The 17,793-nt window shown below is 41.8% G+C and overlaps 1 protein-coding gene across 2 annotated transcripts in view; it reads left to right on the forward strand.

The window, feature by feature from the left end:
* KANSL1 (KAT8 regulatory NSL complex subunit 1) overlaps positions 1-17,793 on the forward strand; it is a 153,079-nt gene that overhangs the window by 35,932 nt on the left and 99,354 nt on the right. For both annotated transcript variants that reach the window (XM_058181970.1, XM_058181971.1), the window contains one exon: positions 2,383-3,769. In XM_058181970.1, coding sequence (XP_058037953.1) covers positions 2,466-3,769 — 1,304 coding nt within the window. In that variant the 5' untranslated portion in view covers positions 2,383-2,465. The remainder of the gene's footprint in view (positions 1-2,382; positions 3,770-17,793) is intronic.

The following is a 17,793-nucleotide window of genomic DNA, read 5'->3' on the forward strand; positions in this document are numbered from 1 at the left end:
ATATATTTATCATGCTTTCATGGGCATGAATATTCTGGTTCAGAATATTCTGAGAGAACAGAATAAGTAACCAATTATTTATCTCAATCCAATAAGCAAATATGTGCCAAAAATTGCACATGAGAACAAAAGCTGTTTTGCTCATCTTGAATGTGGTTGAGCTGGTTGGCTGCTTTGTTCAATCTTAAGGAATTACATTTGCTCTTTTGTTCACAACTTTAGTTGGATTGGGCTTACTGTTTCTATATGAAACAGTAGAAAGAGAAATGGGAACAAAGGACGCTATTTTGTCTTACTTTGTCTCTAGTAAAGAAGAGCAAGTGTAATGCCCTTATATAAATCTGTGGTATAACTATATACTGCATACAAGCTTGTCTCCAATTTAAACAATAGAACTGAAAAAGATACTGAGATGGCAGAAGAGTGTTGAACTTTTCACCCAGAAAAGCTTTACAATTTACAGGCTTATTAATTAATGGAACACTTAGAGAAAATGGTAAAGGTGCTTTGCACATGGTTTGATCACAGTTTTCTCAGATCTTGCCATTGCCTGTACTGACTGGGACTAATGAAAGTTATTCAACAGACTGGGAAGGGCGCTATTTTACTATTGCCTGGTATTAAACTACTGAGATTTAGACCAATACATCTTTAGTCACCTCTGGCATTTTGCATCTTTCTTAGCATTCTGAGATTGTAACAAAGGTGTAAAGGGCAGGGTCTCAACTGCTTGCTCAGTTCTGATTTAAGTTAAGAAAATTCTTTAATATCTTTAAAATATATATTTAAAATTAATTCACTCATCTAATTAGAAAATAAAGTTTTTTAACTATTTGGGAAAAGCAATGGTTTGTATTTAGGATCAAGTCAAGTGCAGGTGGAAATTCCTTTTTGTGAATCCTAAGAATTAAGATTTTTGACCTTTAACAGTGGAAAAGGAAAGGCTCTTTTCTTTAAATACAAAAGAAGTCCCTTCTTTTTCTAAATAAATGATTCCTCTTTATGCTAGGGATTTGATTCATGATCATGACGGTTGAGGGAATTTAGGTAAGTTCAGTTTTGATTCACTGATGGAAAATACCTTTCTGAACTGGTTTTGTATTTAGTTTGGCTTTCTACCACCCCTGGTAAGAGCATGCTGGTTTTTGCATTTTGCCTATGAAAATGCCTATCATACCATATATGATACCTACTAGCTTTCCTGGGTTCTTCCAGCATAACCTTTGTTGCAAGTTCTGGGATTTGAAACATACTTGAAGATACCATGATTGGGAAATGCCTGAGCTGAACAATATTTAATAAAGAAATATATTTCACTTGTTAGCTTGATATTTTTCCAATCATTAAGGAATGGTTGAAGATGATATGCATACCACTGGCACTAGTTCTTCCTCACAGTAACTATAGTGTGATTAAGATAGGGCTTAGAGATAGTGATTTCTCGAAGTTATCTGGAAAGTTTTCAGAGTTGAGTTTAGTCTTGAATCCTGTTTCTCTGTCCTTTGTCCAGCATCTTAATCATTACAGGTAGTCCTTGACAAAACAGTTCATTGACCATTCGAAGTTACATTGGCACTGAAAAATGTGACTTAAATTCGTTTTTCAAACTTAAGACCATTGCAGCATCTCCGTGTTATATGATCAGAATTTGGACATTTGGCAACTGACTCATATTTATGATGGTTGCTGCGTCATAGGTCATGCAATCCCTTTTTGCTATCTTCTGATAAGCAAAGTCAAGGGGGAAGCTAGATTCACTGAATAACACATTTTGCTAACTTAACAATTGCAGTGCTTCACTTAACTGGGAAGAAAAGTCGTAAAATGAGGCAAAACTACTTAACTAAAGTCTCAATTAGCAACAGAAATTTTGGTCTTAGTTGTGGTCATAAGTTGAGGACTACCTATATACCACAGTGGCTGTCATATGCAGCTTTGTTTTCTATTTTATTCAGAACCTGCTTTTCATATTGTACATTTTTCAACTGTTTGGCAAAAAACAGTTTTCCCTCAACCTTTCACATGTCCTAGCAACAAAGTGAAAAGCCGCTTGAAGGGCACCGTGTTGAAGAAAGCTTTCTTACTGTACTTGTCCAACATTTGATGCTTATCCCTTGTTTTGTGATTTCACTTTAGTTTCTGCTTCAAATCCTTTGGTTTTTCACCATTTTGGCATTTCAGATTTTCATGTTCTGCTTTATGCCTTCTTTCCATTGGATATTATACTGACTAATTTGGATAGGAAATAATCCATTGTATTTGATGAATAGGTGTATATACTGGTAGACTTCTGTATCTGATAAAAATGTATATACAAGTAACTTACTTCTCTTTTGCTCATTCTACATTTCTAAATTATATCTGATTTTTTTTTTTAATTAGGCTGCCCTTTGGCGAGGCAGAAAAACACAGCAGAGCTGGCCTCTGCAACGGGAGAGGCTGGACGTCCCAACTTTCTGTGCTGAATGGCTACTATGGCGCCCGCTCTCACTGACGCAGCAACTGAAGCTCACCACATCCGGTTCAAACTGGCTCCCCCATCCTCCTCCCTGTCTCCTGGCGGTGCTGAGAAGAACGGCAGCGCCAACAACATCCTTGTTGCCAGTAACGTCACCAAAAGAAAAGCTGAGGATTCCAGTCTAGATTTCCGAAATAATTCTACAAAAGAAGAGCTGGGAAAGCTGCAGCCATTGGTAGCATCTTATCTCTGTTCAGATGTAACATCTGTTCCTCCAAAGGAGTCCTTGAAACTGCAAGGGGTCTTCAACAAGCAGGCGGTCCTTAAATCTCATTCTCTGTTGACTCATCCTTTCTTGAAAACTAGTGATCTGTTGGGAAGGCCACCAGTGTTGGAGATTTCCTTGGAAAATCTAAAAACCATGAGTACAAGTAATCAGACACCTTTGCCACAAACACCTGTCAATGGTTTGGCTAAAAAAATAGCTAAAACTAATAGCTCTGACCATGAAAGTTCTGTTTCACTTAATGGTGGGAAGAGTGCACCTTCTTCTGTGACCCTCCAGGAAGTTGATTCAAATAGACCTGGGGGTTCTGATTTGGAGGACCTGAAGTCTGGTTTGAGCAATTGCACTCTACCACATAAAGGCCCAGATGCAGAGGATGGTGTCCCACTTAGCAATAATGGCATGGCAAATAAACATGACCACAGTTCCCCAGAGCAGCAGTGTGGACTCGAAGGGGATGGAGAGAACCAGTTGCTTTTGTTATCTGGAATGCCTGTTTGTTCTGAGCTGGGAAGCAGTAAGCCAGAGGAACAGAAGACCTCTCAGCCAAACAGTTCCTTTAGCACTCTAGATTCAGATATAAGGACAAAGGTGTTATTGCGGAGGCAGGTAGACATTGAGAATCGTGCTCGTAGGCTGCAAAAGCGACTGCAAGTGGTACAGGCCAAGCAGGTAGAGCGGCACATTCAGCAGCAGCTTGGTGGATTTTTACAGAAAACGCTAAGCAAGTTACCTGCTTTGGACTCCTTGAGACACCGGAATCAGCTAATGCTGACCCGCAAGGCAGAAGCAGCTTTAAGAAAAGCTACAAATGAGACAAGTACCTCAGAAGGACTGAGCAACTTCCTAAAAAATGACTCTGTCTCAGAAGAACTAGAAAGGTTTACTGCCAGTGGAATGGCTAACCTGCGCTCTTGTGAGCAAGCATTTGATTCTGATGCCACAGACAGCAGCTCGGGTGGAGAATCTGATATTGAAGAAGAAGAACTGGCCAAAGCAGACACAGAACAGTATCATGTACCCCTGTGAGTAACATTAAGTGTTAGTTTCTTTTACAGTTTTTAATATTTTGTTTTTCAGACACGTTTTGTCTCACATCAGTATTGTTTAAGGTACAATTAAAATCAGGAGCAAGCAAGCTGCAGTAACAGAAATTAGTTTTAGAAGAGGAAAGTTGGCTTGCTTTTAAAATGTGTGAAATGTTAATGTAGGTTTTCTGCAATTGAAGGCTATTTATTAGTGATCAACAGTATCATACATAAATTAGGTAATATTTGTTGAAGAGAATAACTTGTCTTAGCTATTAATGTGGCTGAGAATGGCCTAGCATCTTTATTGTTTTTTAAGAAAGAGAATCCAACCCGTACTTCTATTCTATAATGGGACTATGGGTAATAGAAAAGAATTACCTACAAATAAATGATTTCAGACCATGCAGAAATTGTTGCATTGAAATTGTTCATATTTCTCTATAAATCTAAACTTCTGTGAGTATCTTAACAGAGATGGACATGTGTGATGCTGTACAAATGTTTTTGATTTCCAGATTGCAGTAGTGTCAGCATGAGAAGACAATTTGAAGATGCTGATTTGCATTGGTTGGGTGGGGCGGGCAGGGGGTTATCAGGTTCTGACTCCTGATAGATAACATTTGATACATATATAATATTTGAGGTGATAAAATATTGAGACCATTGTTTGGCATGTTAAATAACACCTGAATGGTTTTAATGTGTGAAAACATGCCCAGTAATGTCCTCATAATCTATGTTGTATTTGATAAATATTTAGCTAGAGGTTCAAATATTCACAATACTTTTTGTGCAGAAATAGAAAAGATGGGCCATGCAGGAAAGGGAGAAAATATGATAATTGCCTTGGTAAAAAAAGAAAGAAAAATTCAAGAGGTAGGACTAAAACCAACAGAAATAGTACAGACTATTGAATTAATGAGGTGAAGTTAAATAAGTTTGGTTTGGGATTCCCTCCCCACTAACGAATCTGTAAATAGAGGGCCATCTGGTACTTATTCCAGTGCAATGGCTTCAAAGATGTCTGATAAGAAGCCTTATTGTAACCCTTCAGTCAGGTTAGTAAATATCAAAGCTCTGGATCAGCCACAGTAAGTACCGTAATACATTTGGATGTGAATGAGCTGTACTAGAACTGCAGATTGATTTAAAAAAGCTATACTCTTGCTTTTATGTTTTGTCTTGTCACAAGGACAGGGATTTTGAGAACTAATCTGCCTTTAGGTGTGCATTTATTTATATACTGAAAAATATCTTCTGTGAGAGATGGCAAAAAATAAAATCTTAAAACAGTTCCAGTTTGCTTTAGCTCCAGAATTCACTAGTTAGAGCTACAAAATATGGCAGCTTAGATAGTGAGATAGTCATGGAGTGTTGGTCAGAAAGAAGCCTCTGATGCCATAAGCTGTGGCTTATAGAAAAAACTATACATGCATAGATTAAGATCTAGAAATCCTCATTGTTATAAAGGAATAACATAGTCACACAATGTGATGGTATTATAAATCAGCTTAATATAATTTAAATACAGTGTCGTAAGTGTTAGGCTGAAAATTTTAATTGACATGAATTTCAGTGCACGTGGGCATATTTAGATGTACATAAAATCATATTAAATTCAGGAAATACAAACTTAGTAAACAATGGATAGTATTTGTTTTGTGCTGATCTTTATTACTTAGTATGGGAGTAGGCTACTTCATATTGCATAGCAGTTTTTTGCTGAGGCAGGTTGGGAAAAGAATAAACAATTGATTATGTTTAAATTTGAATAGGTCTAAACAAATGTAGCAGTTGTGTCTAATCTCTTACCTTACATTGATCATTATATCCATGCAAAAAGACAAGGAAAATTGTTCAATTGCCCTCAGAATCAATTTCTTGTCTAACCTGGAGACCTGTGCCTCTTTCTGTTAATAAATAAACATTTTGACAACTAAATTAATAATAGACTGTTCTATAATTCTACTGTGCTTTCTTTTTTATTCTTTGAGATAAAAAATTAAATTTATTTAATTTGATTGTGGTCCTGTATTTTTAAAGTGCTCAATTAATGGGCTTCCCTGTATGCTTGTTTTCAGGAGTCATTGAGCAAAGGCCAGATTCACTTCAGATCACAGCATTAAAATACACTAATTGGCTAAAATATAAACGTATGCTTCTTACAAATAAATATCTTTTCCCCCATTTTTTAGCCACTATTTTGATTTTGTGTAACTTATTTTCAGTTGTATCTGCCTGATCCCAGTTAAATGTCTTTAAAATACATATTCAGGTTTGCTTATTTCAGAACTTTGGAGAGGAGAAGTTTTATCCATTTTAAATTTGTCGTAGTCATTCTAATAGCACTTGCTGCTCTGGAGAGTATGGCATTCCCTTATCAAAAGGCAAATTTTCTGCCATCCATTTTAGTTCATCAAGACATTTCTCTTTTCCTGAATAAATGAGTACATTCCAGACAAAGTACTTATTTGCAACCACCTAAAATTTTTATTTCCTAAGAATGTATGTGGAGTCCATATGGGATTCAGAAGGATGCTTAATAAATATGAAGCTTGAGATTGTGCTTTGCTACCCATTTTAATTTAATTTTAATTTAAAAGAATCAAAAACATATCAAGAGAGGCCATGGAACCTAGCAGAGACCAAGGGATCTTTTCTTTGGTAAATACTCCAGAGCATTAGGTAGGGCTTTCCCTTTTAATTTTCCTCTTTTTTTCATTGAAATATATGGGTCAAGCTTGCATACTGATTATTTTTATTGGCATTTAGGAGAGAGGTTTGTTAAATTCTCGGCACAAGCATCCAATTATCGATTTGTTTTCATCTGACTGGTTTGATTGAAAACTTTTATAAACAATTCATATATATTATTCCTAATTAGTTTGGTATTGCTAACATTTTAAAAAGAGTTGTAAGTTTTATTTATTCAGTCAGTTTGTGTAGTTGCCCTCTCGGGGTAATTTTGGACAGAAAATGTTAAAACATGAAAAGAATAACAATAATTATAAAAATTAAAATGCATAGTAACTGAGAAAAATACAACAATGGTAAACATAGCAAGGAGATGGATCTCTTCACACAGTTGGGGGTCCTAGGTCTTTAGGTTTAATGAAATGCTAGTAAGATTGGGACCATCCTTATCTCTTGGGATAGAAAGTTTCAGAGAACTATAAGTAAAGTTTGGATTCATAGTTTAATTGTTCTTTTTAATAAAAATTACCTTTTAATCAAAGAAGATGGACTTTAATAAGATACATAGTGAAAAGAATGCTTGTTGATCAGGGTTGAACAGTGGGATCCTTGGTGCTTTTTGAGCTTGGTGGTTTTCTTGCAAATGTTTCATTATCAAACTAGATGTCAGAATCTTAAACATTCAGAAACCATCAATAAACTATTTTAAAAAATGAGGAATCATCTACAACATCTGCTGTAAGAACTAACAGCTACTACATAGAACAAATAGGTAGAAGAGTAATGGATTGTGTCCATGAACATCAACTAGCCATCAGAAGACATGATAAAAATCCTTTTAATTTTACAAGGCATGGACAGATTTAACCATAGTTTCAGTTGGGAACTGGAGCGTCCTAGATCAAACCAAGACTAGAACATGCCAGAGAATTCCTGGAAACCTGGTATTTTTATAATTCAACTATCAACTGGCACATAGAGGTAAACAACATCTACAGTCAAAAGAGACAATCAAAAATCCAAAAGGGAAACAAAAAAAACCCTTCCCAGCAGCAATCAACACCCAGATAAGCAGAGATTAACACTAAATCTTAAACCAACAATGAAGAAACGAACAATACCCCATCAGTGAATTAATTCAGATAGACAGACTAATACTTCAGAAAGAGTATAAAATGGATGGTTAGGAAAGAACAGATACTTTTTTCTAATTTTGGCTCGTCTGCTTCATTTAGTGAAGGTGTCCAGTTTATACTATTTTATGGGAATGGAGAAGACCATGTCGCTGCCCTGCAGATGTCCTCGATAGAAGCCTGTGTTGCTCACGCAGCAATCGTGGCTCTGTTTCTGGTGGAATGAGCTATCGCTTGCCTAGGCACTTGGAGAGACTGAAGCTCATAGGCTTTGGCTATGCATGCTCGTATTCACCGGCCTGTGGTCGATGGTGTCACCTTGTTACCCAGCGTGGAGGGCTAGAAAGATACCAACAGGGATTCTGTCTTTCTAAGAAAGAGTGTCCTCTTGATGTAGGTGCGAAGGGCCCTCCTAACTTCAAGCTGTGCCATTATTTCTCCAGGGAATGGGTTGGTCCTGGACAGAAGTCTGGCAAGATTGTTTGTGGATCTGGATCAACTAAGGCCCCCTGACTGAGGGAGATTCTGTCTTGGGGGATCCTCTAGTGTCTTGGTACCGACAGATTGACCAAATCTGCGTACCATGAACGTCTGGGCCAATGAGGAGCCAGGAGTAGGACCTCTCCCCTCTCAGCACCCTCCTGATTATCCCTGGAATGAGGGGGGAAAGAGGAAAGGCATGTAGTAGCCCTTGGGGCATGGACTGTGGAGTGCATTGACCGCCTCCACCCCCGGTGTTGCAAACCTGATGTCGTGTCCCCCTCCAACGACCGGGTCTAGGAAGTCCGTATCAAATGTGGCAATGAAGCCTTCTTCAGCTTGTCAAATTCCTTTGAGTTTTCTCAGGGCAGGCAGGAGTCCAAGTTGTGACTTCAGCGATAGAGTCCGATAGCAGCAAACTAGATGAGACTTTGCTTGACTCAAGGTTGGAATGCCACAAGGAGGTCCTTTATATAGGCTGTGGGGTGTGGTTCCATGACTCAGCATTTATCCAGACCTGCCCCTCCCTCCCTTCTGCTGGCGTCGCCTCTCAGATCTCCGGAAGTGAGGATCCTCCCACTTTGAATTCTCTTCAGCTGGATCTGCTGTCAGTAATTCCAGCACGTGGCTGGCTTCCTGCTCACATGCTGTAGGAGTGACATTTATCAGGCTTGTCTGTTCATTCCTGGAATCCCCTCCAGGCATGGGGCCAGGGCCAAGGGCTAGAAGCATGATAGGCCGTTCATCTTCATTATCAGACTCGGAGTCTGATAACAGGCCTGGGTGGAGATGGGAGGGGCCCAGCTGAGGAAAGGAGGGAGGACGAGGCACAACACCTGGTGTAAAATCTGGGTAACTGGGTATTTGATGGGGAGGTGAACAGATCCAGGTTTGGAGGGCCGAACCTTTCTGACAGCTCCCTGAATAGCTCTGGGTGTAGGTGCCACTCTGAGTGGTCAACCATGGTTCTCGTGAGCCAATCCACATGTACATTTGATGTCCCCAAGATGTGTTCCATTCTGATGAAGAGAAGATGTCTCTCTGCCCAGAAGCCCATTTGTTTGACTATTTACATTAGAGATCTGGAGTGGGTGCCCCCTTGGTGGTTGATATGGGCATTGGTAACCACATTGTTCGTCAGAATGAGCACATGGTATCCATTGATTGTGTCCTGGAACTGACTGAGGGCCAAGTGGGTTGCCTTGAGCTCCAGCCAGTTGATGTTGTTCCTCAGATCTGCCTAGGACCACTGCCCTTGGGCCACCCGGGACTAGAATTGGGCACCCAAGTCAAAGTGACTGTCATCTGTGGTTGGACTGTCATCATGGTCATTCGGCTGGATTCTTTGAAAACACACCCCTTGGTTATGGCCTGGGACATCCACCACTAGAAGGATTGAGGTACATTTGGTGGGACCTGAACCCTGATATTTGAGTTGCTCCTGCTGGACCTTTGGTAGGGCAGAAGGAACCACTGTAAGGTTCTGGTATGCCCAAGGTACGATTGCTATGCAGGATACTATTTTGCCCAGGAGTTGCGAGAGGAGGGCCAGGGATACTGTTTGGTCCGCCTGGATCCGACTCGCCAATTTCTTTATACTGACCTGACACTCCTGGGATAGGAAGACCTTGCACGACCTGGTATCTATGACTGCCCCCAGGTGTAGCAGTCGGTTTGAAGGCGCCAGGTGGCTCTTGACGGAGAATCCATGATCCTGGAGGACTCTGATTATGACTCAGAAGTCCTCTGTTGCCCAGAGGTGAGAGGACTTGGACAATATATTGATGTGTCAACAGGGATGCCAGCATCTTGGTGAAAGCCCTGGGCGCTGAGTATACCCCGAATGGTACCTTGTACTGATAATGTTGGCCCGTATAGTGAAACAACAGGAACCCCTGGTGGGATGGCAGGATAGGTACGTGGAGGTATGCCGCCGACAGACCTAGGGATGTTAGGAAGTCGCCCTCTCGAATGCTCTCCAGGATTGATTGGAGGGACTGCATCTTGAATCTCCAGTAAATTAGATGTCTGTTCAGTCTTTTGAATCTCCCGCCAATGGGGGAGGGTTGGATCTGCCATCACTTGGCACGGCTGAAGAGACAACAGCCTGTGTCACAAAATGATCACTTGCCTCTGAAGTGTTGTCTATTTTTGATTCTGAACTCAAATCTATCTGGTTGTCAGTCTTGTCTGTGGGCGTATACCGTCTGGAGTTGAGACGTGTCAAACCCCATGTCTGTGGGCCAAAAGGAAGGTCTACAGGAATAAGGTGAGGTGCAGTGGTCAGTTTGTCTGTATAGAGGAGGCAGGACCTTTCTTCTGTCCTTATAGTCTCCACTAGAATGGGATCTAGGGACTCTCCAAACAGCTTGCTACCCTTAAAGGGAGCAGAGGCTAGCTTCTACTTCACGTCAGCCTGCCAATGGCGGAGCTATAGTAAGCAACGGGCCACCACCAAAGAAGCAATGGCCCTGAAAGCAAATTTGGCGGCATTCAAGGTGGCATCTGCTGAGAATTCCATGGCTGCTACTAGTTTGTTAATGTCCTGGTGGAAGCAGAGTTCACCGGGGGAGCCTTTGCTTGCATCTTGCGGAGCCAGACCAAGAAGCCCTGTTGAAGAATGAGATGGCTGTAGTTGCTTTGACCGCCCAGGCAATCACCTGGTGTATCTTGTGAAAGGTCAGTTCTGCCTTCTTATCCTCTGTCAGAACATCCTCAGTGTTGTTAGACAGGATGATGGGGGATGTTAAGGCACCACAGGGCCATCTATAGTTGGTGGCTGCAGTGTCTTGGATAAGTCTGGAGCCACATTATAAAATCTCTTGTCATTTCTGCTTGTGGGAGGATATACTCCCGGTTGGGCCCATTGTTTTAGGATCATGTCCTGGAATAGTTTAAGTGATGGGATTTCCTTGCTCTCTGCGGTTGGCTCTGAAAAGAGCAACTCACTCGGGTCCTCTAAGTCTAATGCTGACTCAGTTGTAGCTGGGTCATCTCCCAGGTGAGCTGTAGCTTTGGCCTTAAATAATGATTTAAAGACCATTGGGCAAAAGAGCCCTGTGAAGGCCAGGAGGTTTGGAGCCATCCCCTCATCCTCAGAGTTCCATCTCTTTTTGATCCTCATCTCCTGAGAGTGATACCCCACTCTACATGAAAGAAGGGGGTGAGTGAGACCTTTGGAAAGTCGCCAAATCTCTTTGATGCTGAGACGCAATATATTGGTCTTGATGTAGGGGAGATTCAGGTGCAACAGGAACAGCCTGCTGTCCCTGCTGCAGGTCTGCAGCGATGCCCTGGGCTATTGCCTCTGAAATCATAATTCTCCTAAGAAAGTCAAAATTTTACTTTTACTTTTTTATATAGGTTTGAGGTTTATTAACATTTTGGATTGACAGAGAGCACTGTAGTTGTTCAATAGTTAAAATTAATCCTCCAATTAATCCTCTAAAATATAACTTGCCTAATAATTGTGCACATAGTATAAATTCAGCTGAATTTAAAGGCAACACGATAACAGGTTTAAATACAACTAGATTAGAAATTAATCTAAAATTTTTAATATTATTACATTCAAATATATTCTGCCTTTCATTCAGTTAGGACAGGGATGTCAAACTCAAGGCCTGGGGGCTGGATCCGGCCCACGGGGTGCTTAGATCTGGCGCGCGGGGCTGCCCTGGACACAGCAAACCAGCCCACAGTGCCTCTGCCAGCGAAAACGGAGCTTGGGAGAGCTATGTGCTGCCCTCCTGAGCTCCATTTTTGCTGGCAAGAGAGTTGCAGGAGGCCATCACTGCTGTAAATGGAGCTCAGAAGCCTGTTTTCGCTGGCAGAGCACTCAGGCTACCATAGGCATCCCCGACATGAGTGATGTTGAGCTGGCCATGCCCACCCCAGCCCCCTGAGGTCAAATACAACCCTGATGCGGCCTACAATGAAATAGAGAATGAGGATTTAATAGAAAAAATAGCACAAAAATATCTATGCAATTGAAGGAGTTAAAATTCTGACTAAAGAAAGTGGTCATATTACATCTGTGCAAGTGATAGCAATAGAAACACCACATTCATCTCCACCATCTCTCTGGGTGCTTTTCTGAAAACTAAAATACTTCCTCAAGAAATTGTCAAAGATGATGAGATGGTTATGTTCTGCAAACATCACAGACAGAATATTCTTATTCTTATCTTAAACATAGTCAACTGGACAGTAAGGATAGAGATCTTTTCCATGAAATTATTTATTGTATAACTAGTGCTAAAAATCCAAAATAAATCCTAACTTTCTAGATCTTAAAGGAATATTAGCTGTACCTCATTATTCACATCGAATCATTCTTCCCATTAAGCCATTGTTTATTTTAATTATAATCTGAAACACTACAATAGCTGCAATATGTTAAACCATTAGAGCTAGTCCCCACTTAGCAAGTGCCTCATACAGCAACCATTCGGTTACAATGGTGATGAAAAAGTAACTTTGCAACCAATCCTTGCATATAAGAACAATGTTGTCAGGTCTGTAAAGCAAAGAAAACTATATCATAAGCACAATCGGTTTCACTTAGCAATCCTTTTGCTTAACAACCAAGTTGCCAGTCCCAATTGTGGTTGCAAAATGAGTACTACCAGTATAATAACCACACTTACGGAATTGCACAACACACTATTTCAGAAACAAGACACTTTAACATTGATTGATGCATAAGCATAACCCCCTCAATAGAAGAAAATAGAGTTTATTAGTGAAAACAATTATATAAAACTTTTGTAACTTTAGATTAGGATTGATGTGGAAGTAAAATAAACAAATAGGTTTAACAGCTACCATTTTTAGCACAAAAGATTTAAGAACCAGAAATGTAAATCAAAACATTTTTCATACTGTCTTCTAGTTAAGCAGCAAAAAGTAGTGCTTTAGACAAGTCGAAAAGTAGCCTTCCTCAATGTTGAGAAAGTCAACCAGCAATTCCTAGCTTGATTTATTAGAAGACAATATGCTTTTATTATCACCTCAAAATTAGAAAATAAATTACAAAAATGACCATCTAGCATGGATAGAGAAAATGGGTTCGTGGTACAAGAGAAGCTTTTCTGGAAAGTTACTTCCTAGTAATCAGGATACAGTTATTTTATAACTAGACCAGCCATCTCAAAATAGCATATTTCTGCCTGCATCTGCAATTCTACAAGGAAAAAACGGATGCTCTTTCTGTTCTAATCTATTAATTCTTGACAGAATAGTGATTGAACGGTGATTCAAAGGTTAAAGATAGGCCTCCATCCAGAGTTTCTTTTGTTTTGCTTGATGAAATGTATATCTAATAATGAAATATATAAGCCCAGGAGCAGGTAAGAGAAAAGACCCAAGCTAAAAACAAGATTTTTAACAGCAAACAATTTTCAATCTGTTTTTTTTTTAAATCCTTTAGAATCTTTTACTAACATAGCTTACAGAGGGATCCTACAACATTAAGTTACAAAAATAAATTAGAAAAAATATACTTTACCAACTATAGTTTATCAACACTTGAAATGATCAGAGTATGACTTCCAAGAAATGCTGTAATGTTTGTTTTAATGTATAGCTAAGTCAGAGTTCATTTTCGACCTTATCCAAGAGGGGGGTATGGACCTGATGGGCATTTCAGAAACCTGGTTGGACACAGAAGGGGGGGGCACCCCTTGTTGAAATGTGCCCACCAAGCTTCCGTGCATTTCATCAGCCGAGGGGCCAGGGTAGAGGTGGAGGGGTAGCGGTTGTTATTAATGAGGTTCTGAGACCGAGGGACGTCACTGTACCACAGATAGCTGGATGTGAATCCCTCTGTGTGAAGTGGGGTCATGGGATACAGGTGGGTTGGCTGATCACTGGCCAGCCCTGCCCGAGCTGTTGGAGGTGATAGCTGGGGTGGCAGTTGATACCCGCAGACATGGGGGATTTCAACCTGCCATCGACCGGTGAAGCATCTGTTGCGGCTCGGGAGTTCATGGCTTCCATGACGGCCTTGGACCTGACCCAGTTAATTGATGGTCCCATGCACACCGGGGGAAACATGCTGGACTTGATTTTTGTCTTTGGATAGTGGCTGAATGATCTTGAATTAGGGGATTTAGCTATTCAAATAAATATTGAATATTTATTCAAATATTCAATATAAATATTCATATATTTATATATGAATATAAATATTGAATATATATATATTCAATATTTAGCTATTGTCATGGTCTGATCATTCTCTCCTTCATTTGGACTTTCGAACCTCCAACCCACACCGCAGGGAGATGGAATCGAGTCGCTGGTTCCATCCCAGGCGCCTGATGGACCCAGAGAGGTTTCTGACGGAGCTTGGGTCATTTCCTGAGGACCTGGCTCATGGCACGGCTGAGGAATTTGTGACGCCTGGGAATGGGCGGCGGCGGGGGCCTTAGACCGAGTCGTGCCTTTGCGGCCTCTGACCCGGCACCGATCTTGACCAGCCCCTTGGTACTCTGAGGAGCTGAGAGAGATGAAGCACCGGAAAAGACGCCTAGAGAGTGCCTGGAGGACCAGCTGTTCTGAATGGGATCAAACATTAGTTAGGTCTTATATTCAGACCTATCTAGTGGCGATAAGAACAGCGAAACGTGAGTATTTCGCCGTCCTTATTGCATCGGCAGATAATCACCCAGCCGCTCTGTTTCGGGTGACCCGCTCCCTTCTTGTTCAGGGAGCCAGGGAGGATCCCTTGCAGGGACATGCTGAGGACTTTGGAAAATATCTGCACGATAAAGTCGCTCAGATGCGGGACGGGCTGGACGCAGTTTGGGTAGATCCAGACAGGAAGATGGAGGCAGATCTTGGAGATATTGTCTGGGATGGGTTTGACACTGTGGTTCCTGAGAACTTGGACAGGATACTGAGGAGGTTGAACGCAACCACATGTTTATTGGACCCGTGTCTCTCCTGGTTGGTGCTGGCCACAGAGGAGGTTACATGAGGTTGGCTCCAGGGAATTGTTAATGCTTCTTTGAGGGAGGGTGTCTTCCCTACCTGGTGAGGCCCCTCCTCAAGAAGCCTTCCCTGGACCCAACTGTTTTAGCAAATTATCGTCCGGTCTCCAACCTTCGCTTTCTGGCAAAGGTTGTTGAGAGTGTGGTGGCGCATCAGCTTCCTCGGTACCTGGATGAAACTGTCTATCTAGACCCGTGCCAGTCCGTTTTCCGGCCTGGGTACAGCATGGAGACAGTGTTGGTCGCGCTGGTTGATGATCTCTGGAGGGCCCGGGACAGGGGTTGTTCCTCTGCCCTGGTCCTGTTAGATCTCTCAGCGGCTTTTGATACCATCGACCTGGTATCTTGCTGCGACGGCTGGAGGGGTTAGGAGTGGGGGGCACCGTTTTTCGGTGGTTCTCCTCCTTCCTCTCTGACCGGTCGCAGATGGTGTTGGCGGGGGGGCAGAGATCGACCGCGAGGCGCCTCTTATGTGGGGTGCCACAGGGGTCAGTTCTCTCGCCCCTCTTGTTCAACATCTATATGAAGCCGCTGGGTGAGATCATCTGTGGTTTTGGGGTGAGGTGTCATCTGTACGCTGACGATACGCAGCTGTACATTTCCACCCCAACCACTCCAGTGAAGCCGTTGAAGTGATGTCCCGTGCCTGGAGGCCGTATGGGTCTGGATGGGGAAAAACAGGCTCCAGCTCAACCCAGCCAAGACTAAGTGGCTGTGGATGCCGGCATCCCGGTATAATCAGCTGAGGCCATCGCTGACCATGGGGGGCGAGTCTTTGGCCTCCACGGAGAAGGTTCGTAATCTAGGTGTCCTTCTGGATGCACAGCTGTCGTTAGAAGAATGACAGCCGTTGCCAGAGGAGCTTTTTATCAGGTTCGCCTGATACACCAGTTATGTCCCTTCTTGGACTGGGATTCCCTATGCACAGTCACTCATGCCCTCGTCACTTCCCGCCTGGATTACTGCAACGCTCTCTACATGGGGCTCCCCTTGAAGAGTACCCGGAGGCTTCAACTGGTCCAGAATGCGGCCGCGCGGGTGATTGAGGGAGCGGCTCGAAGCTCCCATATAACACCTATCCTGCGCAGACTACACTGGCTTCCGATTGCCTTCCGGGTGCAATTCAAGGTGTTGGTTCTCACCTTTAAAGCGCTCCATGGCTTAGGACCGGGTTACTTACGGGACCGCCTGCTGCTACCGGTGGCCTCCCATCGACCAGAGCGCTCCCACAGAGAGGGTCTTCTCAGGGTGCCATCGGCCAGACAATGTCGACTGGCGACCCCCAGGGGGAGGGCCTTCTCTGTGGGGGCTCCAGCCCTCTGGAACGAGCTACCCCCAGGGTTACGCCAACTCCCTGACCTCTGGGCCTTCCGGCGTGAGTTTAAGACTCTTTTATTTCATCGTGCAGGATTGGCCTAATAGTTTTTTAATAGTTTTTAATGGGGGTTTTTAATAGTTTTTAGAATTTTTAGCCTATTTAAATTAATCTTTTAAATCTGTTTTTAATTTTTGTATTGATTGTCCTTAGTTGGCTGTAAACTGCCCTGAGTCCTTCGGGAGAAGGGCGGTATAGAAATTGGAATAATAATAATAATAATAATAATAATAATAATAATAATAATAATAATAATAATAGAGTTAGGGAGAGGGAAAGGGCAATAATTGGTTTTTTCCAATTTTCAGTAACCCAATTCAGTCATGCCCCCAAGGCCACATGACTGCACATTCTCCAGTGTGCTGAGCAGAGAATCCAAGGAATGCTTGTTTGGAGACTGAGTCAATCAATCTTTTGGTCATGCCTCCTTTGCCTGCACATACCCAGTTTTGACTCAGTTTTTGCTCAGAGGAGACATGCAGAAGAGTGCTCTTAGAACAGAGTTACTCCTTGGATTCTGGAAACTTACAGTAAGGTCCCAGCTCCACGTAAGCCTTCGCAGACAGTGAATGGCTAGACTGTCTGTCTGGTATAGCTGCCTCACCCCTTCTGATCATCTGGCTCCCCCGGTCTGTCCAGCATAGCCGCCCTTGTCATGAAGAAGGCGATTGACAAAAGAATTGCCATGGCTGAGAGGGAAGTGGAGCGAAGGAGTGGGGAAAATCCAGTGGTGAAATCCTTGGATTGCCACCGGTTTGCTGCCTACGCATGTGCGGTGTGCAATGATATTTTTGCTGACCCACCTCCAAAGAGGTGAAAGCTGCATCAGAGGTCACCTTTACACCCACAGCAGCAGGACTTAACCCACAGGAGAGTAAAGGGCCTAAAATTGTTGATCAGATGGAAATATATTGGGCAACTATTAATGTGCAAAATTATTATTTGCCACTGCACTCATTTATTTGCATCTGTTAAAGTAAGAATAATAAACAAACTACTCAAAACGTACAAATAATGTACAAATCAACATTTCTGACATTTCAAATATACATATACATACATACATACATACATACACACACACACATACATACATACATACATACATATATATATATATATATATATATATATATATATATATATATATAAAATATTATATTATATTTGAAATGTCATATTTCAAATGAAATATTTATATATATATATATAAAATCAGTGACCAATATAGCTACCCTTCTTTTCAATAACAGTCATAATAAGACTTCCATTCATGAAATCTGTCAATTTCTAATCTGTTGACGATCAGATTTTTGTGCAGCAGCAACCACACTGTTCAGA

This window comes from Ahaetulla prasina, chromosome 4 (assembly GCF_028640845.1).
Source record: "Ahaetulla prasina isolate Xishuangbanna chromosome 4, ASM2864084v1, whole genome shotgun sequence".
Taxonomy (NCBI): Eukaryota; Metazoa; Chordata; class Lepidosauria; order Squamata; family Colubridae; genus Ahaetulla; species Ahaetulla prasina.